This window comes from Chiloscyllium plagiosum, unplaced genomic scaffold, assembly GCF_037043375.1.
Source record: "Chiloscyllium plagiosum isolate Xiang-an unplaced genomic scaffold, Cpla_swu_hap1 HiC_scaffold_27, whole genome shotgun sequence".
Classification (NCBI taxonomy): Eukaryota; Metazoa; Chordata; class Chondrichthyes; order Orectolobiformes; family Hemiscylliidae; genus Chiloscyllium; species Chiloscyllium plagiosum.
This window is the reverse complement of record NW_028270165.1, coordinates 57,329,942-57,357,662: the sequence shown is the minus strand read 5'-3', so window position 1 is coordinate 57,357,662 and position 27,721 is coordinate 57,329,942. Positions and strand designations below refer to the sequence as shown.

The 27,721-nt window shown below is 47.0% G+C and overlaps 2 protein-coding genes across 4 annotated transcripts; both read right to left on the bottom strand.

The window, feature by feature from the left end:
• Nucleotides 1-2,180: 2,180 nt before the first annotated feature.
• Nucleotides 2,181-4,658, bottom strand: LOC148144230 (uncharacterized). Its single transcript, XM_087974641.1, has one exon. It carries the CDS (start codon nt 4,274-4,276, stop codon nt 3,140-3,142), a length of 1,137 nt encoding a protein of 378 aa, XP_087830767.1. The 5' UTR covers nt 4,277-4,658; the 3' UTR covers nt 2,181-3,139.
• An 8,758-nt stretch (nt 4,659-13,416) lies between these two features.
• Nucleotides 13,417-27,344, bottom strand: LOC148144229 (uncharacterized). 3 transcript variants are annotated; one of them, XM_087974643.1, is made up of 2 exons: nt 26,894-27,344; nt 13,417-14,987 (listed from the first exon to the last, which is right to left on the bottom strand). In XM_087974643.1, exon 2 carries the CDS (start codon nt 14,580-14,582, stop codon nt 13,956-13,958), a length of 627 nt encoding a protein of 208 aa, XP_087830769.1. In that variant the 5' UTR covers nt 14,583-14,987; nt 26,894-27,344; the 3' UTR covers nt 13,417-13,955. The 3 variants fall into 3 exon arrangements, 1 of the variants encoding a protein (XP_087830769.1); XR_015751424.1 differs by lacking the exon at nt 13,417-14,987 and adding an exon at nt 23,879-24,472; XR_015751425.1 differs by lacking the exon at nt 13,417-14,987 and adding an exon at nt 23,879-24,466.
• Between the last annotated feature and the right edge of the window lie 377 nt (nt 27,345-27,721).

Genomic DNA, 27,721 nt, shown 5'->3' with positions numbered 1-27,721 from the left:
ACTCTGTAAATTTCGGTATGTGTCTTAAATACCCGGGTGAGGAGGGACAGAAGGATGGGGGAGGGCTGTTTTCCCCATCGTGCCAGAGTCTGATAGGTGACATTATGGACTTTTATAAAATCATGAGGGGCATGGATAGGGGAAGTAGACAAGGCTTTTTCTTTGGGATGGGGAAGTCCAGAATTCAAGGGTAATAGGTTTCAGGTGAGGGCGGAGGAGATGTAAAAGAGATCTCAGGGGCAGCTTTTTCATGGAGAGGATGGTGCATGTATGGAATGAGCTGCTGGAGGAAGTGGTGGGGGCTGGTACAATTACAACAGTTAAAAGGCAAGTGGATGGGTGCATGAATACAAATGGTTCAGACAGACAGGGGCCAAGTGATAGCAAATGCGACTGGTGTCATAGAAGTGTACAGCATGGAAACGGACTCTTCGGTCCAATTCGTCCATGCCGACAAGATAGCCCCACCTGCCAGCACCCGGCCTATATAGGGGCCAAATAATGGCAAATGTGACTTGATTAATTTAGGCTATCTGGTCAACTCAAATGAGGTGGGCCAAAGGGTCTGTTTCGGTGCTGTCTGGTGCTAATTGTCTTCGGTGAAAGCAAAAGTGTGGTTGTGAAGACTGGACTTTCAGAGCAACTTTTCAAGTATGTTTTGCCCTTACTGGGAGCAGAAGAGTTTGACTGAAGTGTGTCTGTGTTAATGCCTTGATGTCTCATTTTGCTCCCACCTTCCTGGGGATGTTAACCATTTCACGTCTGGTTGTTCCTCAAGAAGCTGCATTGCAAGTTCACCCTGAATTGATGCACTTTTTTTTGCTTCCCAAAATCAGACCTGCTCACTCTCAGCAGGATCCCAGTGTTGTGAAAGATATTAACTTTCAGGTGGAGTTATCCAAAAGTCAGAGAGATGTCAATCTTGACATTTTTGCTTTTCTGCCCCTATTGTTCCATGAACAAATAAAACAAATTATGATGCTGCCATCACTGCATGTGTCAGAATTAAGTGATCAGAAAAATTCTGAACTCACACTACACACAGTTTGCGCACAATGCCATCATGTCTACTAATTCTGATCATTTCAATTGATATTCAGTCTGTACCAAATTCAGAGCAGCCACGGTTTATGTTTCATTGGCAATTATACATGTTGACTTTCTATTATCACAATCTCTTTGACGTTGTTATATGTATTTAATCTTTAGATTGGTTGTGTCATTTAATTGTGAAACAGACTGAAAATTCACAACTTCACCAAATGCCAAAACGTTTTTTTAGGATGTTTGGGCACTAGCACTGACAAACAAAATATCAAAGAAATACAAAGTTATCAGGAGAGATACATATCTTGTTTAATCAAATACATTGGTAGTGCAGAGAATTTCAGCAAAGTGCAATAAATATTCACTTTGTACATCTTATTCAACTCATTCAAGAATTTCAAATTGAGTTTGAGGTAATTCAAGAGAAAATGGCAACATTCATTTGTTAATACACTCACCATTAACTCTGATAAAAATAATCTTTCAAAGTAACAATGTTTAATCCCAAACAGAGCAATTAAGTGCAAAGTTACTTTCAACCATTTAATAAAACATTGCAAATTTTATTTCTTATGAAAAACAATTTTATAGTTTTGATAAGATCTTTACAAATATATTAAACAAAATAGCTTTCCTGTGTATCAATATTTACAACAGTTATGCAGCTATTATTTGGCAATTGACCAACTAATTGAAATAACTTCAGAATAAATTAGCTGCTTCATTATAATACATTAAGATATTTTAATAAAGTCATGAAAACGAAATCTTTAACACAAAGTTAAATAAAATACAAAACCATCTTACAGAATTCAATTCAAATCATATCTGTTGAATCACTAAAAGATGATGCTCAATGTACCAATGACAGACAATCACTGGTAATGAAGGAAAAACATTGTGAAGAACATATATATCTCAATTATACCTTAAATAAATATCTACTCTGTCTTGGACAACAATGACTGAAAGTTTTTTTGGCGAATTGAAACTACAATAGCAAAGCTTTAGAAAATCCATCACTGAGCCCAACCTTGAATCAATGTTTTTTTCAGGAAATCCCTTTCAGATTTCAGGCTTCTCCAGCTACAATGAGCACGAAGGGAAAGGATGAGCAATAGCAATATCTTGGCTCTCACACAAGTCTTCTCCGAAGAAAAAAAAATGCATCTGGATGGGGACATGAATAAGGAAGGAATCAGAGGGATATGGGCCAAATGCTGGCAAATAGGTCACTAGGTTACTTTAGGATATCTGGTTGGCCTGGACTGAAGGGTTTGTTTCTATGTGCTCATTACAGATACTCCTCTTCTGGGATCCCCAGTCATCTCCCCATACCAGCTGTACTTTTCATGAAATAATTTGACAATTGTTGACTTCTATCAACCTCTTCAATCCTGAGAAATTTCCTCTCTCTGCAAAATGTGGTTCACGTTGGCAAGTTCAATCCTCCTCCGTTCCTCAGGAACGCACTTTATAATGTGCAATGTTCTCAATAGCTGTTTAACATTCAATGGGGAAACTATTTTCAGTCCAACAGTTAGACAGAATTTCTCTGAAATGTTTATAGCAAATGCACTGTCCCACGAGAGCTCGTGGGGCCACAGTTAAAATGCTTTTAACAGCCTTTTCTTTAAATTTCCCTGCCTTCACAGGATAGAAATTTTCTCCCAAAAAATCCAGCAGTAAAATGATTATGGAGCTATCAGTAAAAATGTCTCAGTTGGGTTATCCAAGGTTAGAAATGGAAGAACATCTCTCTTCCGGGAGGGAAAGAAGTGGGGGGAAGCAGGTGGAGTCAACTACACTGCAGTCGGTCTGCAGTCATGTGTAGGCCAGACCAGGGAAAGGATGCAGCTGGGACGACTGAGAGAATCCTTTCCCACAACAGCAGTTTCCTTCCGTGAAAAGGACGTGACTGAATCAGAATGGGGCTTCCCCCCACCCCGCCCGATGGTTTCATTGTTCGATTCTGACCTCCAGATTTCTGACCGAATTCCAAATCCGCTGTCTGCTGCGGTGGGATTCAAACCTGGGAGTTCCAGAACTGGGTTGGTAGCCCAGTCCATAATGGCACTCGACAGTCGCTCCTTCAATCCCCCTGCGATGGCACGTGAACTCCTTGGTGCCTCCGCAGGGTGGCTGCCCGGGTAAAGCCCTTCCCACATTCAGGACAGCTGAAGAGCCTCTCCCCCATGTGGACCCGCCGATGCTTCACCAGAGCGGAGGAATCGCTGAAGGCCTTCCCACATTCGGGACAGGGGAATGGCCTCTCCCCCGTGTGGACCCGCTGGTGCTTCAGCAGGTCAGAGGAATTGCTGAAGGCCTTCCCACACTTGGGGCAGGGGAATGGCCTCTTCCCCGTGTGGACCCGCTGGTGCTTCAGCAGGGTGGAGGAATCGCTGAAGGCCTTCCCGCACTTGGGACAGATGAAGGGCTTCTCCCCCGTGTGGACCCGCTGGTGCGTGCGCAAGTTGCCCTTCTGAGTGAATCCCTTCCCACACTCAGGGCAGCAGAAAGGCTTCTCACCGATGTGGATCCGCTGGTGGATCAGCAGGACCGACGCCTGGGTAAAGCCCTTCCCACACTCGGGGCAGCTGAAGGGCCTCTCCCCTGTGTGGACCCGCTGGTGCTTTAGCAGGGAGGAGGAATTGCTGAAGATCTTGCCGCACTCTGTGCAGGGGAAAGGCCTCTCCTGTGTGTGGACCCACTTGTGGGTCTGAAGGGCAGAGGAATCGTTGAAGGCCTTCCCACACTCGGGGCAGCTGAAAGGCTTCTCCCCAGTGTGGACCCGCTGGTGCGTCCGCAACTTGCCCTCCTGAGTGAATCCCTTCCTGCACTTGGAACAAGGGAATGGCCTCTCCCCAGTGTGGACCCGCCAGTGGGTCAGTAGGGTGGAGGAGGTGCTGAAGGCCTTCCCACACACAGTGCAGGAGAATGGCCTCTCCCCCGTGTGGACCCGTCGGTGGGTCTTCAGGTCAGAAGAATAGCTGAAGTCCTTCCCGCAATCGGGGCAGCTGAAGGGCCTCTCCCCGGTGTGGACCCATCGGTGCCTCAGTAGGGCGGAGGAATTGCTGAAGGCCTTCCCACATTTGGGGCAGGTGAATGGCCTCTCTCCGGTGTGACTGCGCCAATGAATCTCCAGGGCAGATGGAGCATGGAAGCCTTTCCCGCAGTCGCCACACTTCCATGATTCCTCCATGGGGTGGGATTCCTCAGGTTTCTCCATGGCCAAAGCTTCAGCTGTACACAAATGTGTATAGAGCCCCTCCTCACCGTGAATTCCTCTTTCCAGGCCGTATAGCTGTTTCTGGGTTCACACTCAAGTGCGCTGCAACAGAAGGAACTTTTATCCAGTCCCATTGATGCTGAAAACGTACTCAAACAGGAACCAAAAAGCTTTGCTCCTTCTCACAGAATCACATTCAAACATTGTTGCAGTCTCGATGGATTGAATGACTGTCAGACATTGACAACAAAGTGAGGACTGTAGTTACTGAACAGTCAGTGCTGGAAAAGCACAGCTGGTCAGACAGCATCCGAGGAGCAGGAAAGTCGACATTTCAGGCATAAGCCCTTCATCTGTTAATTTGGAAACTTCCATCCTCAGATCGCCAAATACTCTGTAAAAAGAGATTACAAAAGTCATCAGTGTCAGTCCAGGGTAGAAATTCAGAACAAGCATTTCTACTTTCGGGGGAACTTCTTTTCTTTAGTTATTCCACAAAATTGAAAGCACCATCTCACTCTCTCGGTTCTCACATTAACGCCCCTGGGAAGTGGGGGGAAAGGAGACATCAAAGCATTAACACCGCCACCAGAGAGAAACTGTACATACGTTAGTAGAAAGCCAGAGCCATAGAGATACACAGGACAGAAACAGACCCTTCGGTCAATCTCTTCTGTGCCAACCTGATACCCAAAATCAATCTAGTCCCATTTGTCAGTACTTGGCCCATATCCCTCTGAACCCTTCCTACTCAAACACCCATCCAGATGCCAGCATCCACCATTTCTCTGGCATCACATTACACACATCACATTCTGCATGAAAACGTTGCCCCTTAGGTCCCTTTTACATCTTCCCCCCACCTTAAACCTATTACCTTCTGGTTCTGGACTCCCCCATCCCAAGGAAAAGCCCTTGTATATTTACCCTATTCATGCCCCTCATGCTTTTCTAGAAGTCTATAAGGTCACCCCTAAGTCTCTGGCGCGGGAGGGAAAACAGCCCCATCCCATCCCTCCTCACCCGGGTAATTAAGACACATTCCTGAGTTTGCAGAGTCTGCCCCCTCCCTGGAATCACTCCAGTTGCTCCAAGTGAACAGATTTTACCCCCACTCCCTCCCAGGATGAAGGGTTGCCCAGAGGGAGGGAGTTTCACTCTGAAACGGACAGGGCCACTTCCGCGTTATGACGTCATAGATGAAGCGAGGGGGCGGGGAAAGGCCGACAACAGCTCCGCGCACTGCGCCTGCGCTGCCCTGCAGTTTGCAATTGGGTAATCCCTTCCTTTCAGAGAATTCCCAGAGTGTGGAAGCAGGCCACTCGGCCCAAGGAGTCCATACCGACCCTCCGAAGGGTAACCCACCTACACCCATCCCCCTAGTGCCCTGACTAATGCACCTAACGTGCACATCCCTGAGCACTACAGGTAATTTAGCTTGGCCAATCCAACCTAACCTGGACAAAGTTAAAAATCAAACACCCAACAGGTTGATTTGGAAGGACTGGTGTTAACAGCGCTGCTCCTTCATCAGGTGGTTGTGGAGAATAAGATCATAAGGCACAGAATTCATGGAAAAACCTTACAGTGACCTGCCACTGAAATGATATCTCGAACAGACCTGGATTAAGTCTTTCATCGTTTAGAATGGGTTGCAGGTATCAATAATATGTAAATCCTAGAACTTCCTGTCAGTTATGTGTGTGCATGCATGCATGAGGGAGAGAAAAAGTCTCTTTCCGTGCTGTATATCTCTATGTCTGTACGATAACAAATGCTTTATTTACGTTGGTGTAAATATTGTTGTAAATCATAGCTGGGTACTAATAGTTAGATGTAAGGGAGAGAGTATTCCTCAAGTAGGGCAGTATAAGAATCCTGGGAAATCTCTATTTCTGGTTTACTTCCTAATGAACAAACATTTGGGGGTAGCATGGTGGCTCAGTGGTTAGTACTGCTACCTCACAGCACTAGGGACCTGGGTTTGATTCTGTGTGGAGTTTGCACATTCTCCCCGGGTCTGAGTGGGTTTCCACCGAGTGCTCCTGTTTCCTCCCACAGTCCAAAGTTGCGCAGGTCAGGTGAATTCGTCATGCTAAATTGCCCATAATGTTAGGTGCATTAGATAGGGGTAAGTATAGGGGAATGGGTCTGGGTGGGTTACTCTTCGGAGGGTCAGTGTGGACTTTTTGGGTGGAAGGGCTTGTTTCCATACTATAGGAACCTAATCTAATTAAGCACGAGCACCTATATATTTAACTTTGTTTCATTTTTCTTGTTTGATTCCATGCTATGACTACACTCTTGTGTCTGATTGGTTTGAGAGACTGGGAGATTGTGGGTTGGGTCTCAATTCACAATGTTTTATTGTTCCAGAAGGTGTAAAGGGGTGGGGTCAAAGCTTCAGCAGAAATCCAGCAGAGCTGAGAGCAGACCCACATTTTACTCTGTTGGAACAGGAAAATCAACAGAGGACAGAGAAACCAGGACCTGAAATCCGAGCTGACACCAGATTACCCTGTGATCAGTGCTTTCATTAGCACCTCTCCCATTGTCTTGCTTTCCATTTGACTACCCCCCTCAATTTTCAGGATCCAATCCTTGTCATTCTGAAGCCATGTCTCCATTAGGAGTCACAGATCATAATTATTCTCTTCAATGTGTGCAGTCAATTCATTCACTTTTGTTACAATGCAGCACACATTCAGACACACCGTTTTTAGTTTCCATTTTTGTGATCTTTAGAATCCAGTTTTGATTGCTGGTATATTTACTCTCCTTGTCCCTTTCTGTCATTCTCTGATGTTCATTTTCCACATCACTCCATTGCTCACTGGCCTTGATTTGGATTGGCCAGGCTAAATTTCCCAAAGTGTCCAGGGATGTGCAGGTTTGGTGGGTTAGCCATGAGAAATGCAGGGTTATAGTTCCATAGTAATAGAAGCAGGAGTAGGCCATTGGCTCATCGAGCCTCCTCAGCCATTCATTAAGCTCATGACTGACCTATCCATCGTCTCAGCTACTCCTACCTCCATTGTCCCAACTACCCTTAATTCCCCTACCATTGCAAAAACCCATCCAACTGTGTCTTGAATATACTTAATGAAGCTGCCTCTCCTGATTCCTTGGCAGAAAATTCCATAGATTCACTACTCTCCAGGAAAAGCAGTTCCTCCTCATCTCTGTCCTAAATCTATTCCCCCTATTGAGTCCGAGTCTCATCTACCAGAAGAAATGACTGGATAGGGTAGGGCTTCATCCCCACAGTTCAATGAATTCTCACTTTCCAAGATGTATTCACTCATTCAGTTGCTGTCTCACAAATAAAAGATTTAATTGCAACTTCTTCTGTTCCCAGACACGGCAAAACATCTTTGAAAGCTGCTCTGAAAGTCCAGTCTTCACAACCACACATCTGCTTTCACCGAAGATGATTAGAGTCATAAGCACAGAAACAGACCCTTCAACCCAACTCATCTGTGCCAACAAGAAATCCTAAATTAATCTAAATCATTTGCCAGCATTTGGCCCATATCCCCCTAAACTCTTCCACTTCATATTCCCATCCAGATGCCTTTGAAATTTTGTAGTAATTGTATCAGACTCCATCACCCTCTGTGAAAACGTTGCTCCTCTGGTCCCTTTTAAATCATTCCCTCTCACCTCAAACATATGCCGTCTAGTTTTGGACTCCCCTACCCTGGGTACTCATCCTATCCTGCCCCTTATAAACATCTATAAGGTCACCCCTCAACCTCCAGTGCTCCACGGAAAATTTTCACCGGCCTATTTAACCTCTTTCTGTGTCTTAAACTCTCCAACTCTGGCAACAGCCTTGAAAAACCTTTCTGAACCCTTTCAAGGTTTCACAACATCTTTCCTGTATTCAGTTCTGGGCTCCCTGCTACAGTATTCTAAAAGTGGCCTAACCAATGTCCTGTACAGCCACTCCATGACCTCCTAAGACTCACTTTCAAGGAACCATGAACCTGCACTCCAAGATCTCTGTTTTGTGACACTCCCCTTCACCGTGCCAGTCCTGCCTGGATTGCTTGACCAAAATGCAACACCTCATATTTCTCTAAATTAAACTCCATCTGCCACTCCTCGGTCCATTGGCCCATCCGATCAATTCTAATTTACAGCAAACTCTTTTTCCTCTCTTATTCCCTGGAAGCTGAAAATCTCCATCTCACACACTCTCCCTCCATTCTCACTTTGCTGAACCTAATCCCTGCTGTACCTCATTCTGAAGGGTCTGGTTCATGCTGATTAACAGGTGGCACAAAGCTAGTTCCTTTTTTGACTAAAAGCTTTTCCCTGGCTCAATGAGACTCTGTCCATGACTTTTTCAGAGAGGTAATAAACCGGCCGGGTTCTGATCAGTCTGGTTTGAATGTGGATGAAACGGATTTTGAAAGGCCTTTTGTTTTTATGTAAACAGGTGTGACTTCAGGCCAAATTGGTCATGTTTTAGAAGTGACCTGTATAAAGAAAGGGGAGTGAGCTGAGCAGTTTTAGTTCAGTGTTGAACTGGTTGGCAGTTCAACAGGGAGCTATGTGGAAACTCTCTCTCTTTTCCGCCTCTCAACTTCAACCTATAAGCATGTGTTCCATTTATACTGGTTTTCAAAGGGAGTTGGCTTATTGGAACTGTTGTGCATATTCAGAACAGCATAACTGAGTCTAGTTGGATAGGCTGAGTTCTGTAGTGGTTATTTATTCTGATCTTTGTGTTTCATTGTGTAATTTTGTGAATAAATTTTTGTCTGTTTTAAAATCTAGTAGTCAACCGAGCTAACTTACTCCAGGTAATTTTCACTGTGCACTTACCAAATCAAATTGCAAAGTTAAGGTCTGGGGCTGCCTGCTTAAGAATGTTTTGAGTTGTCTGGCTTAGTCCATAACACAGACGCACACTCTCACTCAGGGGAGATATAATTGAAACATACAGAACATTGAAAGGCCTAAACAAAGTAGGCATTGGGAAGATGTTTCCATTGGTGGGAGAGACCAGAACCTGAAAGAGACTAGAAAAGGGAAGACCTTTTAGAAGGGAGATAAGGAGAAACTTTTCAGCCAGAGAGTGGTGAATCTGTGGAATTTATTGCAACATGAGGCTGTGGAGGCTAGGTCACTGAGGGTATTTAAGACTGAGATAGATAGGTTCTTGAGTATCAAGGGGATCAAGGGTTACGGGGAGGAAGTGGGAGAATGAGGTTGAGAAACTTATCAACCACGGTTGTGTGGTATGAGCAGACTTGATGGGCTGAATGGCCTAATTTCTGCTCCTATGTTTTATGGTCTCTTGCTGTCTTGGACACAGTGTGAGAGAATTGGGAGCAGGAGTAGGCCATTTGGTCTTTTGAGCATGCACCAGCACTGATCAGATCATTACTGGATATGAATATACCTACATCTAAGTATAGGCTGGGACTTTTTTCACAGGAGCACAGGAAGTTGAGAAGTTTATAAAACCAAGAGGGTTGTCAATGAGGTGAGTGGCTGGTGCTGTTTCCTTCAGATGGGGGTTTCAAGATAAGGGAGCAAACTTTTAAGGAGAGAGGAGAAAGATTTTAAAAAGACATGAGGAACACCTTTATTTGAAAGAGAGTAGTTTGTGTGTGGAATCAATGTCCTAAGGAAGTGGTGGATATAGGTACAGTAACAACATTTAAAAGACATTTGGATAAGTACATGAGTAGGAAAGGTTCAGAGGGATATGGGCCAAACTACATGAGACTAGTTTAGTTTGTGAATATATTCAGCATGGACTAGTTGGACTGAAGTGTCTGTTTCTGTGCTGTATGACTCTGTAACTGTTCTGTACTGGTCTTAAAACTAATATTTTTGCCTTCCCCCATCACCATCCACTTTTTTGTTGTTCAGAAATCAGATGAACGCAGGCTTGAATATATTCAATGGCTGCCTGATCACAGAAAGCAATCCCAACTTCTGAACTCTTGCTAATATACCACTTGCCTTGCTGATTGCCAGTCTGACAACTGGCAGTGACTGGTGTGGAAGGATGTTGAGGCCTCTTTGTACATCCACACATCATTCCTGACGAAGGGCTCGTGTCCAAATCACCAACAAGCCTGGTTATCGGATACTGCCTGACCTGCTGTGCTTTTCCAGCACCACACGTTTCGACTCTAATCTCCAGCATGTACAGTGCTCACTTTGTCCACATCCCACTATATCACCATTTAAACAATGCACCTTTTTTCTGCATTTTCTTCCACAGCAAAGGCAAAATCATCACATTGTGGTAATGCGTTTGCCAATGAGGACACAGACCTGAACCAACGCTTGCAGAGTCTGTTCCCCCAACCCCCGATTCACCCCATCTCCTTTCAGTTGCTGCAAGTCAACAACTGAAGCTCAGAATTTAGAAAAGAGAGTGCCGTACTCACAGATGTTGGACAGAGGAAGGAGGTTGCAGTATGGGGTGAAGTTCAATCTTTATTCAGAGAGAGAGAGAGGAGCAACAACAGCAACTTCCGAAACTCATGCTCCAACTTCCGCATTCAGACAATAGGGGCGCTCTGATTGGCAGGAGGACCAGTCTCTTTCCGGTCCTCCATTGCTTCCTATTGGTCCATCAAAAGAAGGGCGCGAGCCGCGTGCGCAGACACCGAGCAGCTGGCGCAGTTTTTTTGCTGGCTCCGAGGAGCATGCGCAGTGCTTGCTGCCACAGAGCCGCTGGAGACCCTGGGAGGTGGTATTACTGACAGATTTGAAGTGTCCAAATGCCAATAGGAGAAAAAAGGCTGGAGCCACTTTCTTTTCCCCATCTGTGGCTCGACTTCTTAGTCCTTTTGCATTTGTTTGGCTGCTCAACATTTGTATATCTTTTCCCCAGGGTTGGGGTCCTAAACGAGAGGGCATAGGTTTAGGGTAAGTGGGGAAAGATTTGAGAGAAAAACAGTGTGAAAGTTAACTGGCCTTAAGAATTGCCCTCTCTTACACCCCAACAAAAATAGATTGTTCACAGCCTATTGGATCACTCCGTGGGAAGAATGTTGTGAAACTTGAAAGGGTTGAGAAACGACTTATAAGGATGTTGTTATGTTTGGAGCTACAGGGAGAGGCTGAAAAGGCTGGGACTGTTTTCCCTGGAGTATTGGAAGCTGAGGGGGTAACCTTATAGAGGTTTATAAAATAATGAGGGGCATAGATAATGTAAATAGACAAGGTATTTCCCCTGGGGTGGGGAGGTCCAGAAGTAGAAGTAGTTTAGGGTGAGGGGGGGGGGGGGGGAAACTTAAAAGTGTCCTATGGGGCAACTTGTTTCACGCAGAGAGTGGTGCGTAAATTGAATGAGCTGCCAGAGGAAGTGATACAATTACAACATTTATAAGGTATCTGGATAGGGACATGAATAGGAAGGTTTACAGGGATATGGGCAAAGTGCTGGCAAATGAGACTAGGTTAATTTAGGATATCTGGTCGGTCGGAACCAAAGGCTTTGTTTCTGTGCTCTACAATTCTATGATTCTTTTTTGACATAGTCTGAGCCAATTTCACAAGACTAGGAATAGGCCATTCACCCATTACAGCCTGTCCTCACCTGTGGCCTAACTGCACATATTTCAATGTGAGTTTCAAAAGATGTCTGCAGCTTTTTTTTATGAAATTGAACATTTTAATAATGTTTCTGAATATATCATTTTAGCTATTCTTAATTTTAAAAATAAGCCATTTCCCAGGTAGAGTCACCACCATCCATTCTCTCTCCCTCTTCTTATCGGTTCCTGAATCCTGGCACCAGACAGACACCAATGTAATCTGGCCTCCAGCTGGCAACTGCAGAGAACGGAGACAATCCCTGACCCAATCAGAAAGCTGTCCTGAGGGGAATGACTGTCTCCCAGAATAATGTGTCCGGTTAAGATCCCCCCACCCACCACCACCACCACCGTGTCTGCAGCCTGGCTTCCAGCTGAATCTATCTGAGCCGAAGGTCCTCCAGCGTGTGTTTACCCTGGATGATAGCATCCAGAGCCTCCCACCTTCTGTGAGACAAGTGCCATTCTATCCTCTCCAATGTGTGTTATGTCACTGCTTAACTGTTTTCAGTGGCTGAGCAGAGGTTGATGGCCAAGTTCATAACCCATGAGGATAACCTTGGGTGACCCCACTCCACCCTACACTCTCTCACCCTCACACAGACCCTCTCTCATACACATGGTCTCTCTCAGACACACACAAATCCACCAGTGCACACACCCTCTCACAGGCTCATACTCCATCATACAAAAACACACATACACTCACACTACTCTCTCATGCACGCACATACATACATGTCCATGGGATGAATTTGCGTTTGCAGTATTATATTTGCAGATAGATTCAACGTGTGCTTTTTGTGGAAAAATCGGCAGGCAGTTAATGAAAGCAATCAATCCATGTAATATTTTATCAACTCATACTTTGGAAATAGAACCAGTCTGATTCAAGTTTGGGATACAGACAGACCAAACCTCTCACCTTTCATGCATTGTCTGAGCTGAGATGTTACCTATTTTTATAAAACCTTAAGTCATCTTGAGAACATGAATTAAAAGTGGTTCTGGGATTAACATATTAATGAACAGAAACCTGCAAACCATTCTAAAAGATGGAAGACTTAACAGCAATCAAGGTTTGTTCAATATATCCTATCAGTTGCATGACACTGTGATCATTTGCTATAAAATCTGTGTCTTCTGATCCTGCTCCACAGCTACCTGATGAAGGAGCAGTGTTCTGAAAGCTAGTGCTTCCAAATAAACCTGTTGGACTATAACCAGGTGTTGTGAGATTTTAACTTTGTGCACACCAGTCCAACACTGACACCTCCACAACGTTTCTGGTGAACACTTCCGCCAGGAAACTTTACACTGCTGATAAAACATTGCAGTGCCTGCATTCCTAAAAAATTTACAATTTCTAATGATACTAGCTACTCATTCACTGCTCCATCTGATACATGACATTGGAAATTTAGCGCAGGAAGCTGAAAGAAATGAGCAGCTTTTAAACAAAAATCTCTTGGAGCTCAAAGCTTTCAATGAGAGTCTGAGCCCGGCAGTAAGTTCAGGTAACCTTTATTGCGACCAAACCATGTTACAGCTTCGGATCCCCCCAGCAAAAAGGTGTAGAAAAAGTATCTTTTTTTAAAAAAAAAAGCTCAAGGTCAAAGCGCACACACTTCTCCCCCCGCCCCCTCACCCCCACTTTCTTTACTATTTGTCAGCACAGAGTTGCCCTTTTGTAATTGGATCCTTGGTATAGCCATAAACTAGAAGTATTGCCTCATGCATCAATTTAAACCCATACCTTGTCTCCAAGTAGGTTTCTCCCCCCTCATCGGCTGGAGTTGGGGTGGGGTGGGGGGGTAGGAGTGCAGAATAGTCAACCAGACTGCTGTGGGTCTGGAGTCACGTGTAAGCCAGCCCGGGTAAAGGATGCACTGGGACGAGTGAGTGAATCCGTTCCCACATCAGCAGTTTCCTTCCCATAAAAGGTTGTGAGTGAATCAGATGGGGGTTCCCCCTCCCCTCCCTGACAATTGTTTCATTGTTAGATTCTGAACTCGATTTCTAACCAAAATCCAATTCCGCCATGTGCCTTGGCAGCTCCCGGAACGGGTTGATAGTCCAGTCAATAAAAGCACTCAGCCGTCGCTGTTTTAAACCCCCTGCGATGGCATGTGAACTCTCTGGTGCCTCCACAGGTGGGAGGAGCGGCTAAAGCTCTTTCCGCACTGATAGCAGGGGAATGGCCTCTCCCCTGTGTGTACCCGCTGGTGGGTCAGCAGGGCGAAGGAATTGCTGAAGCCCTTCCTGCACTCGGTGCAGAGGAACAGCCTCTCCCCAGTGTGGACCTGACGGTGGGCCAACAGGGTGGAGGCCTGGGTAAAGCCCTTCCCGCATATGGAGCACCTGAAGGGCCGCTCCCCTGTGTGGACCCGCCGGTGCCTCAACAGGTCAGAGCAATTGCTGAAGGCCTTCCCACACTCGGGGCAGCTGAAGGGCCGCTCCCCTGTGTGGACCCGCCGGTGCCTCAACAGGTCAGAGCAATTGCTGAAGGCCTTCCCACACTCGGGGCAGCTGAAGGGCCTCTCCCTGGTGTGGACCCGCCGGTGCCTCACTAAGTCGGAGGAATTGCTGAAGGCCTTCCCACACTCGGGGAATGGCCTCTCCCCGGTGTGACTGCGACGATGAATCGCCAGAGCAGATGGGAAACGGAAGCCTTTCCCACAGTCACCACACTTCCACAGTTTCTCCACGGGGTGGGATTCCTCTGGTTTCTCCATGGCCAAAGCTTCAGCTGCACACAACACGTGTAGAGCTCCTCCCCTCTGTGAATTCCTCTTCCCAGGCCTTATAACTGTTTCAGGCTCCACACTCCATGCACTCCAACAGTAGGGTCTCTTGTCCAGTCCCACTGATGCCGAGAACGGACTGAAACAAGAACCAAATCGTTTTGCTCCTTCTCACAGAATCAGTCAAAAATGGTTGTGGTCCCGATGGATTGAGTGACTGTCAGACATTGACGTCAAAGTGAGGACTGCAGACACTGGAGAGTCAGTATCGAAAAGTGCGGCACTGGAAAAGCACAGCAAGTCAGGCAGCACCTGAGGAGCAGGAGAGTCGACATTTTGGGCATAAGTTCTTCATCTGTTGATTTTGAAACTTCCGTATTCAGATCTTCAAATACTCTGTCAAAAGAGATTACAAAATTCATTACTGTCAGTCCAGAATAAAAATTCAGAACAAGCAATTTGTTTGTGTTGTTATTCCACAAAATTGAAAACACTATCCCACACACTCTCTCTCCCGCCCTCCGCTCTAACTCATTCTCCTGAAGGTGTTGATTCAGGATCTTATTGGGGCAGAAAAGCAAAGACGTCAAGACTGACATCTCTGAGTTTTGGATAACTCCACCTGAAATTTAATATCTTTCACAACACTGGGATATTGCTGAGAGTGAGCAGGTCGGATTTTGGGAAGCAAAAAAATCTCAATTCAGTGTAAATCTGCAATGCAGCTTCTTGAAGAACAACCAGACAAAATGGTTAACATTCCCAGGAAGTGGGGAGGAAAGCAAAATGAGACATCAAGGCATTGACACCGCCACCAGAGAGAAACTGAACATACAGACATGACAAACATTTGTGGAAAGCCAGAGTCATCGAGATGTACAGCACAGAAACAGACACTTCGGTCAAATTCCTCTGTGCCCAACCAGATATCCAAAATTAATCTCGTCCCATTTGCCAGCGCTTTGTCCATAACCCTTTGAACCCTTCCTTTTCATACACTCATGCTGATGACTTTTAAATATTGTCATTGTACCAGCCTTCACCACTTCCTTTGGCAGCTCATTCCATACATGCACCATCCTCTGCGTAAAAATGTTGCCCCTTAGGTCTCTTTGCAGTCTCCCTCCCCCTGCCCTCACCTTAAATCTATTACCCTCGAGTTCTGGACTCCCCATCCCAAGGAAAAGACCTCGTCTATTTACCCAATCCATGCCCCTCATGATTTTAAAAAAGTCTATCAGATTACTCCTCACACTCTGATGCACTAGGGAAACAGCAGCACCCTATCCTTCCAACCCTCCTTACCCGGGTAATTAAGACACATATCTGAGTTTGCAGAGTCTGCTCCCTCCCTGGGTTCACTCCAGTTGCTACAAGTGAACAAATTTCTTTCTCCCCGCACTCCACCCACCGCTTCCCCCCTCCCCGCCTTCCTGAACAGTTAACAAAAATCCCTTCTCTTCAGAGAACCCTCACTGTTCTAAGTAGTCCACACCAACCTCCAAATGGCAACCGCACCACACCCATTCCCCAACTCCTATTGCTCTACATTTACCCATTGACAAATATATCTAACCTGCACATCCCTGGGCACTGTGGGTAATTTAGCACCGCCAATCCACCCTAACCTGCACATCCCTGGGCACTATGGGTAATTTGGCCTGGCCAATCAAACCTTACCTGGACAAAGTTAAAAATCATAACACCAGGTTATCATCCAATGGGTTTATTTGGAAGCACTAGCATTTGGAGCGCTGCTCCTTCATCAGGTGGCTGTGGAGTGTAAGATCATAAGACACAGAATTTCTGGAAAAGCATTACAGTATCCTGGCATTGAAATGATAGATTGAACAAATCTGGATCGTTAAGTCTTTCATCTTTTACAATGGATTGCAGATATCATTAATATGTAAATCCCAGAACTTCCTGTAAGGCACCTTCCAGGATAACTTTAAGGCTTTATAACAAAAGGAGACACCTCTGCTCAAACAATGCATTAAAGGTGTAAGGTCAGAATTTGTCTGTATCCTAGTGTAGAGTCAGACTGGTTCTATTTCCAATGTGGAATTTACAAAATATTACATATATTAACCGCCTGCAGATTGTGCATTTTTTGAGGAAAATAGAATGCATATGCAAATATCATTCTGCAAACACAAATTCACCCCCATGGACTTGTGCATGTGTGTGCATGAGATGGAGAAAAAGTCTGCTTCCATGCTGTATATCTCTATGTCAATTTGACAACAGAGACTTTTTTTTCTGTTGGTATAAATATTGTTGTAAATCATAGTGGGTACTAATAGCTCGATGTAAGGGTGAGAGAATTCCTCAAATAAGGCACTGTAGGAATCCTGGGAGAATAGTATTTCTGGTTTACTCCCTATTGAACAATATAAAGCACAAGCACCTACTTATTTCTAATTTTGGTTCACATTTCTTGTTTTATTCCCTGCTATGACTACACTCGGTGTCTGGATGGTTAACAGGCTGGGAGATTGTGGGTCTGGATTGACTTATTGTTCCAGAAGGTGTAAAAACAAAAGGGGGTCAAAGCATCAGCAGAAATCCAGGAAGGGTGAGAAATCAGGACCTGAAATCTGAGCTGACACCAGATTACCCTGTGATCAGTGCTTTGATTACCTGTGCACCCTCTACCTTTATCACCTCCTCAATATTGAGGATCCAATCCTTGTCATCCTGGAGCCATATCTCTGTAAGGAGTCCCATATTTTAATTGAAGGAGTTCCCTTCAACGTGTGCAGTCAATTCATTCGCTTTTGCTGCAATGCAGCACACATTCAGACAAACCATTTTTAGTTTCAGTTTTTGTGATCTTTAGAATCCAGTTTCGATTACTGGGACATTTACTCTCCATGTCTTTCTGTCGTTCTCGGATGTTCATTTTTCACATCACTGTATTGCTCACTGGCCTGGATTTGGATTGGCCATGCTAAATTGTCCATGGTATCCAGAGATGTGCAGGTTAGGTGGGTTAGCCATGGGAAATGCAGGGTTAGAGTTTCATAGTAATAGAAGCAGGAGTAGGTCATTTGTCCTGTCGAGCCTGCTTCGCCATTCATTTAGATCATGACTGATCTCTCCATTGTCTCAGCTTCTCCACCCTGCATTGTCCCAACTACCCTTAATACCTTTACCATGCAAAAACCCATCTAACTGTGTCCTGAATTAAGCTGCCTGTACTGCTTCCCTGGGCAGAGAGTTACATAGATTCATGATTCTCTGGGAAAAGCAGTTCCTCCTCATCTCTATCCTAAATCTACTCCAACTAATCTTGAGGTCTGGTCTCACCTACCAGCAGAAATGACTGGATAGATTAGATTAGATTAGATTAGATTACATTACATTACACAGTGTGGAAACAGGCCCTTCGGCCCAACAAGTCCACACCGACCCGCCGAAGCGCAACCCACCCATACCCCTACATTTACCCCTTACCTAACACTACAGGCAATTTAGCATGGCCAATTCACCTGACCTGCACATCTTTGGACTGTGGGAGGAAACCGGAGCACCCGGAGGAAACCCACGCAGACACGGGGAGAATGTGCAAACTCCAGTCAGTCGCCTGAGGCGGGAATTGAGCCCGGGTCTCAGGCGCTGTGAGGCAGCAGTGCTAACCACTGTGCCACCGTGCCGCCCACAAATAGGGTAGGGTAGGGTTTCATCCCCACAGAGCAATGAAATTCCACTTTCCACAAAATCTCAGATGTACTCACTCACTCAGGTGCTGTCTCATAAATGAAAGATTTCATTGAAACTTCTTCTGCTCCCAGTAAGGACAAAACATCTTTGAAGGCTGCTCTGAAAGTCCAGTCTTCACAGTGACATTTCTGGTTTCACCAAAGACCCAGACAGTCATACAGCACAGAAACAGACCCTTCAGTCCAACTCATATGTGCCGCCCAGATATCCTAACTTAATCAGGTCCCATTTACCAGCACTTGGCCCATATCCCTCTAAATGCTTCCTATTCTTGTACCCATCCAGATGCCTTTTAAATGCTGTAATTGTATCAGGCTCCACCCCTTCCTGTGACAGCTCATTCAATACATACACCACCTTCCGCGTGAAACAAGTTGCCCTTCATGTCCCTTTTAAATCATTCCCCTCTCACCTCAAACATTTGCTCTCTAGTTTTGCATTCACTCTATCCATGCCCTTATAAATATTTATAAGGTCACCCCTGAACGTCCGATGCTCCAGGAAAATATCCCTGACTGATTCAGCCTCTCTCTGTAGATCAAACCCTCCAACTCTGACAATAGCCTTTCAAGTCTTTTCTGACCCCTTTCAAAGTTTCACACCATGTTTCCTGTAGCAGGGAGATCAGAACTGAATGCAGTATTTTAAAAGTGGCCTAACCGATGTCCTGTACAGCCACAACATGACCTCCCAACTCCGATACCCAATGCTCTGACTAATAAAGGAAAGCATACAAAATGCCTTCTTCACTGTTCTGGCTACCTGAGACTGCACTTTCAAGGAACAATGAACCTGCACTCCAAGGTCTCTTTGTTCTGAAACACTCCCTTAACTGTGCTGCCTGGATTGCCTTACCATAATGCAAACATCACATTTCCCTAAATTAATCTCCATCTGCCACTCCCTTGCCCATTGCCCCATCCAATCAATTCTAATTTATAGCAAACTCTCTGTAATTCTTATTCCCTGGAAGTACAAAATCTCTATCCCACACACTCCCTCCATTCTCACTTTATTGAACCTAATCCCTGCTGTACCTCATCCTGAAGGGTCTGGTTCATGCTGATTAACAGGGTCACACTCAGGGGAATCTAATTGAAACAAACAGAATACTCAATGGCCTGGACGAGTTGATGTTGGGAAGATGTTTCCATTGGAAGGAGAGACTAGCAGCCGAGGGCACAGCCTTCGAGTAAAGGGAAGACCTTTCAGAACCGAGATTAGGAGAAATTTCTTTAGCCAGAGAGTGGTGAACTGATGGAATTCATTGCCACAGAAGGCTGTGGAGGCCAGGTAACTGAGGATAGTTAACACTGAGACAGAAACAGTTCTTGAGTATCAAGGGGATCGAGGGTTACAGGGAGAAAACAGGAGAATGGGGCTGAGACACTTATCAGTCACGATTGAATGGTGTGGGCAGACCCAGTGGGCTGAATGGCTTAATTTCTGCTCTTATGAATAGGAAAGGTTCAGAGATATATAGGCCAAACAAGGTAGGACTAGTTTTGTTTATGAATGTAGTCAGCATGAAATCAAGTATCTGTTTCTGTGCTGTATGATTCTGTAACTGTTCTTAAAACCATTTTTTTCTGTTCCCTCATAACCATCCACTTCATTGTTGTTCAAAAATCAGATGAACTCAGCCTTGAATATATTCAATGACCCCCTAACCGCAGGAATGCCCCACCCCACTTCTGAACTCAATTCCTCTTGCCCTGCTGACTGCTTAGTGCACCTGTCTGACAACGGGTATTGACTGGGGGAGGGGGAGGGGGGGGGAGGGAGGGGGAAGGGGGGGGGAGGGAGGGGGGGAGGGAGGGGGAAGGGGGGGGGGAGGGGGAGGGGGGGGAGGGGGGGAGGGGGAAGGGAGGGGGGGAGGAGGGGGGAGGGGGGGGAGGAGGGGGGAGGAGGGGAGGGGGGGGGGAAGGAAGGGGGGGGAAGGAAGGGGGGGGAAGGAAGGGGGGGGGAGGAAGGGGGGGGAGGAAGGGGGGGGAGGAAGGGGGGGGAGGAAGGGGGGGGAGGAAGGGGGGGGAGGAAGGGGGGGGAGGAAGGGGGGGGAGGAAGGGGGGGGAGGAAGGGGGGGGAGGAAGGGGGGGGAGGAAGGGGGGGGAGGAAGGGGGGGGGAGGAAGGGGGGGGGAGGAAGGGGGGGGGAGGAAGGGGGGGGAGGAAGGGGGGGGAGGAAGGGGGGGGGAGGAAGGGGGGGGGGAGGAAGGGGGGGGAGGAAGGGGGGGGGAGGAAGGGGGGGGAGGAAGGGGGGGGAGGAAGGGGGGGGAGGAAGGGGGGGGAGGAAGGGGGGGGAGGAAGGGGGGGGAGGAAGGGGGGGGAGGAAGGGGGGGAGGAAGGGGGGGAGGAAGGGGGGGGAGGAAGGGGGGGAGGAAGGGGGGGAGGAAGGGGGGGAGGAAGGGGGGGAGGAAGGGGGGAGGAGGGGGAGGGGAGGGGGGGTGGAGGGGGGGTGGAGGGGGGGTGGAGGGGGGGAGAGGGGGGGAGGTGGGGGGAGGGGGGGAGGAGGGGGGGAGGGGGGGGGAGGGGGGGGGAGGAGGGGGGAGGAGGGGGGAGGGAGGGGGGAGGGGGGTTTAAACTAATTTGGCAGGGGGGTGGGATCCGGACTTGTAGTCCAGCAAGTAGGCTAGCTGTTTGTCAGGATGTCCAAGAATGTAGGGAGGCTGTGAAGAAGGAAGCACAGACAGGGAATACTTGCGGACACAGAGATGGGTTCAAATGCGTATACTTCAACGCAAGGAGTATCAGAAATAAGGTGGGTGAACTTAAGGCGTGGATCGGTACCTGGGACTACGATGCTGTGGCCATCACGGAAACGTGGATAGAAGAGGGACAGGAATGGTTATTGGAGGTTCCTGGTTGCAGATGTTTCAGTAAGATTAGGGAGGGTGGTAAAAAAGGAGGGGGGGGGTGTTGTTGCTAATTAGAAATGGTATAACGGCTGCAGAAAGGCAGTTCGAGGGGGATCTGCCTTTGGAGGTAGTATGGGCTGAAGTCAGAAATAGGAAAGGTGCAGTCACCTTGTTGGGTGTTTACTATAGGCCCCCCAATAGCAGCAGAGATGTGGAGAAACTGATTGGGAAACAGATTTTGGAAAGGTGCAGAAGCCACAGGGTAGTAGTCATGGGCGATTTCAACTTCCCAAATATTGATTGGGAGCTCTTTAGATCAAATAGATTGGATGGGGCGGTGTTTACGCAGTGTGTCCAGGAAGCTTTTCTAACTAGTATGTAGATTGTCCGACCAGAGGGGAGACCATATTGGATTTGGTACTCGGTAATGAACCGGGACAAGTGATGGGCTTGTTAGTGGGTGAACATTTTGGTGATGGTGACCACAATTCTGTGACTTTCACCTTGGTTATGGAGAGAGATAGGTGCGTGCAACAGGGTAGGTTTTACAATTGGGGGAAGGGTAATCTTAATGCTGTAAGACAGGATCTGAGGAGCATAAGTTGGGAGCATAGGCTGTCAGGGAAGGATGTCGTGGAAATGTGGAACTTTTTCAAGGAACAGATACGACGTGTCCTTGATATGTATGTACCTGTCAGGCAGGAAAGAGATGGTCGTGTGAGGGAACCTTGGTTGACAAGGGAGGTTGAATGTCTTGTAAAGAGGAAGAAGGAGGCTTACATAAGATTGAGGAAACAGGGTTCAGACAGAGCAGTGGAGGAATACAGGATAGCCAGAAGGGACCTGAAGAAAGGGATTAGGAGAGCTAAGAGAGGGCATGAAAAATCTTTGGCGGATAGGATCAAGGATAACCCAAAGGCATTTTATGCGTATGTGAGAAACATGAGAATGACGAGAACGAGGGTAGGTCCGATCAAGGACAGTAGCGGGAGACTGTGTATTGAGTCGGAAGAAATAGGAGATGTCTTGAATGAGTACTTTTCTTCAGTATTTACGAACGAGAGGGACCGTATTGTTGAAGAGGAGAGTGTGAAACGGACTAGAGGAGATACTTGTTAGGAAGGAAGATGTGTTGGACATTTTGAACAATTTGAGGATAGACAAGTCCCCCGGGGCCTGACGGGATATATCCTAGATTATGTGGGAAGCAAGACAGAAAATTGCAGTACCATTGGCAATTATCTTTTCGTCTTCACTGTCAACGGGGGTGGTACCAGGGGACTGGAAAGTGGCGAATGTTGTGCCCTGTTCAAAAAAGGGAATAGGGATAACCCCGGGAATTACAGGCCAGTTAGTCTTACTTCGGTGGTAGGCAAAGTAATGTAAAGGGTACTGAGGGATAGGATTTATGAGTATCTGGAACGACACTGCTTGATTAGGGACAGCCAGCACGGATTTGTGAAGGGTAGGTCTTGCCTTACAAGTCTTATTGAATTCGTTGAGGAGGTGACCAAGCATGTGGATGAGGGTAGAGCAGTGGATGTAGTATACATGGATTTTAGTAAGGCATTTGATAAGGTTCCCCATGGTAGGCTTATGCGGAAAGTCAGGAGGCATGGGATAGAGGGAAATTTGGCCAATTGGATAGAAAACTGGCTAACCGGTCGAAGTCAGAGAGTGGTGGTGGATGGCAAATATTCAGCCTGGAGCCCAGTTACAAGTGGAGTTCCGCAGGGATCAGTTCTGGGTCCTCTGCTGTTTGTAATTTTTATTAATGACTTGGATGAGGGAGTCGAAGGGTGGATCAGTAAATTTGCAGATGATACGAAGATTGGTGGAGTTGTGGATAGTGAGGAGGGCTGTTGTCGGCTGCAAAGAGACTTAGATATGATGCAGAACTGGGCTGAGGAGTGGCAGATGGAGTTCAACCCTGCCAAGTGTGAGGTTGTCCATTTTGGAAAAACAAATAAGAATGCGGAATACAGGGTTAACGGTAGGGTTCTTAGTGGAGGTGGAGGAACAGAGGGATCTTGGGATCTATGTTCATAGATCTTTGAAAGTTGCCACTCAGGTGGATAGAGCTTGTAAGAAGGCCTGTGGTGTATTAGCGTTCATTAGCAGAGGGACTGAATTCAAGAGTCGTGAAGTGATGTTGCAACTGTACGGGACTTTGGTTAGGCCACATTTGGAGTACTATGTGCAGTTCTGGTCGCCTCACTTTAGGGAAGATGTGGAAGCTTTGGAGAGGGTGCAGAGAAGATTTACCAGGATGTTGCCTGGAATGGAGAATAGGTCGTACGAGGATAGGTTGAGAGTGCTAGGCCTTTTCTCGTTGGAACGGCGAAGGATGAGGGGTGACTTGATAAAGGTTTATAAGATGATCAGAGGAATAGATAGAGTAGATAGTCAGAAACGTTTTCCCCGGGTGCAACAGAGTGTTACAAGGGGACATAAATTTAAGGTGAAGGGTGGAAGGTATAGGGGAGATGTCAGGGGTGGATTCTTTACCCAGAGAGTGGTGGGGGCATGGAATGCGCTGCCTGTGGGAGTGGCAGAGTCAGAATCTTTGGTGAGCTTTAAGCGGCAATTGGATAGGTACATGGATGGGTGCTTAAGCTAGGACAAATGTTCGGCACAACATCGTGGGCCGAAGGGCCTGTTCTGTGCTGTATTGTTCTATGTTCTAAATGCCAATTGGAGGAAAAAAAAAGTTGAACCACAATTTTTTCCCCCCTGTGGCTCGACATTGTATTCCTTTTGCATTTTGGCTGGCTGCTCAACTTTTGTATATCTTTTCCCTCGGTTAGGGGAGTCACAAACTGGAGGGCATAGGTTTAGGTTGAGTGGGGAAAGATGAGGGAACAAAGGATGAGAAAAAACGTGAGACATTTAATTTATCTCAAGAAATGCCAGAACTAGAGGACATTAGTTTTGGGTGATTGGGGAAAGGTTTAAAAGGGACCTAAGGGGTAACTTGTTTCACGCAGAGGATGGCAAATGTATTGAATGAGCTGCCGGAGTGGAGGCTGGAACAATTACAACTTTTAAAAGGCATCTGGATGGGTGTATGAATAGGAAGGTTTAAAGGGTTTGGGCCAAGTGTTGGCAAATAGGAGTAGATTAATTTAGGATATCTGGTCGGCACAGACCAAACTGTTTCATTCCATGCTCCATGACTCTATTTCTTCATAGTCTGAACCAATTTGACAATATTAGAATGGGCAACTCACCCCTTACAGCCTGTCCTCAACTGTGGCCAGACTGCACATTTTTCAACGCAAGTTTCAGTAAGATGCCTGCAGCTTTTTTAAAAATAGAATTGAACATGCTTTAATGTTGTTTCTGAGTAGCTGTGCTCAATGTTAAAGATCAGCCATTTCTTGTGCACCCCCATCTGCCAGGTAGAGTCATCACCATCTGTCTCTCTCTTCTTAGAAGGGCTTGATACAGCGATCAAAGAGGGATGGAGGCATGAGAAATAATAGGTGGTGGGGTAAGAGAATGGTTGGGGGGGGGGGGAGGAGCTGAGGGTGGGTGTCAAGAGAGAGAAAATGGACAGGGGGACAGAAAGAGAATGGACAGAGGACAGTGACATTATAAATCCCACCTTTCCCAGGACCACAGTAATCATTTCTCAATATACAAATGGTTAAAGCAGTAGAATCACATAATCCCTGCAGGCTATTCAGCCCATTCACCTCACACTGACCTTCCAAACAGCATCCCACCAGACCAACCCACTTACCATACCCTACGCACCCGAAAATGCATGTCCCTGGACACTTCAGCACAGCTGATCAACCCTAAACTGCAGATCTTTGGACTATGGGAGGAAACTGGAGCACCTGAAGGAAACCCACGTAGACACAAGGGGGACAATGTACCAAAGTCACCTGAGGCTGGAATCAAACCCAGCACTGTGAGGCAGCAGTACTAACGACTGAGCCACCATGCCACCCAGAGCTTTGATGTTCTGATTTGTTTTCATAGCTTCTGACTTCTCATGCGCCCTCAGCAGAAGCTCTCCCCTCCTGAGATTTGTGGACCACACCCACTGCAGCCTCCCTTTCCCACTTATCCTGTCCTGAGCACGTCGGTTCCTGAACCTGGTACCAGACAGACACTGATGCCATCTGGCCTCCTGCTGCTAACTGCAGAGAAAGACGACAATCACCTGTCAATATTCTGCCCCTTACCCCCAGCGCCCCCCCTCCCACCACTCAGCCAGTTAGCTCCTCCCCGCTGCCCAATCTCAGATCCCCTTTACCTGTGTGATTCACACTCTCACCCTTCTGACCCTGTCCAATGACCTAATCAGAAGGCTCTGTCCAGAGGGGAATGACCATCTTCTGGAATAAAGTGTCTGGTTAACTTTCCCCGTGACATGTCTGCAGCCTGGCTTCCAACTCCATCTCTCTGAGCCAAAGGTCTTCCAGCGTGTGTTTACCCTGAATCACAGCATCCAGAACCTCCCACCTTCTGCAAAGTGAAAGACAAGTCTCACCCTGCCCGCTCCAATGTGTGTACGTGTAGATTAGATTTGATTCCCTACAGTATGGAAACTGGCCCTTTGGCCCAAAATGTCCACACTGACCTTCCAAAGAGTAATCCACCCAGACCCATTCCCCTCCCTATATTTACCCCTGACTAATGCACCCAACACTATGTGGAATTTAGCATGGCCAATTCACCTGACCTGCACACCTTTTTGGATTGTGGGAGGAAACTGGAGCACCCGGAGGAAACCCGTGCAAGCATTGGGGAGAATGTGCCAACTCCACATAGACAGTTGCCCAAGGTGGGAATCGAACCTGGATCCCTGGTGCTGCGAGGCAGCACTGCTAACCACCGAGCCACCATGCTACCCAGTAACTGATTAATTGTTTCTACTGGCCAAGCAGAGGCCGATAGGCAAGTTTGGAACCCATGAGGACGGTCTCAACCGGGACCTTCACTGCACTTAACACTGTCTCTCACTCCCACACGCACACATACACACCCAGTCACGCAGACCCTCTCTCACACACATACACCTCCCACACTCAAATCCATGCACACACCTTCTCACAGGCTTATACTCCATTGCATCGACACACACTGTCTCTCTCATGCGCGCACACACACACACACACAAACCTATGCAGTGAATTTGCATTTGCAGATACATTGTGCTATTTGAGCAAAACACAATCTGCAGGCAGTCAATCTATGTAATATTTTATAAATTCCTACTTTGGAAACAGAACATGTGTGACTCAGGACTGGGATACAGACAGACTTGAACCTCACACCTTTCTTGCATTGTCTGAGCTGACATGTCACTTAATTTTATAAAATCTTAAGTCATCGGGAGAATGTGAGTTAAAAGTAGTTCTGGGATATACATGTTAATGAACCGAAACCTGCAACCCATTCTAAAAGATGAAAGACTGAACTGCAACTGGACTGGTTCAGGAAATCTTATCAACTGCATGACACTGTAATGTTTGGCCATAAATTCTATGTCTTATGATCCTGCTCAACAGCTACCCGATGAAGGAGCAGCGCTCCAAAAGCTAGCACTTCCAAATAAATCTGTTGGGACTATAACCTGGAGTTGTGCAGATTTTAACTTTATCCACCTCAGTCCAACACCAGCAACTCCACATCATTTCTAATTAACACAGCCCACACCTCCTGGTGCTGCCAGTAAACTTTACAATGCCGATAAAACGAAACAGTACCTGCACTCCTGAAATATTTGCAATTTCCAACGATACTAGCTACTCATTCACTGCTCCATCTGATACACGACATTGGAAACTTAGTGCAGGAGGCTGAAAGAAATCAACAGGTTTAAAACAAAAACCATTTGAAGCTCAAAGCCTTCAATGAGAGTCTGAGCCTGGCGCTAAGTTCAGGTAACCCTTTATTGTGACCCAACTTTGTTACAGCTTCAGATTCCCCCCAGCAAAAAGGCGTAGAAGAAGTAGCTTTTTATGTAAAAACAGCTCAAAGTCAAAACGCACACACTCCCTTTCTTAACCTGTAGGAAGTATTGCCTCATTCAGCAATTTCAACGTATACTCTATATCCAAGTAGGTTTCTCCCTGTTCATTTGCTGGGGAGAGGGAGGGGCCCAGTGGGGAAGAGAACGGAGTGGGGGAGGAGGGGGTAGTGGGGGAGGAGGAGGGGATGGGGAGGGGGGGAGGGGGGGATGGGGAGGGGGGGAGGGGGGGAGGTGGAGGGGATGGGGAGGGGGGGAGGTGGAGGGGATGGGGAGGGGATCGGGAGGGGGGGAGGAGGAGGGGATGGGGGGGGAGGGGAGGGGGGGGAGGGGATGGGGGGGGAGGGGATGGGGGGGGAGGGGATGGGGGGGGAGGAGGGGATGGGGGGGGAGGAGGGGATGGGGGGGAGGAGGGGATGGGGGGGGAGGAGGGGATGGGGGGGGAGGAGGGGATGGGGGGGGAGGAGGGGATGGGGGGGGAGGAGGGGATGGGGGGGGAGGAGGGGATGGGGGGGGAGGAGGGGATGGGGGGGGAGGAGGGGATGGGGGGGGAGGAGGGGATGGG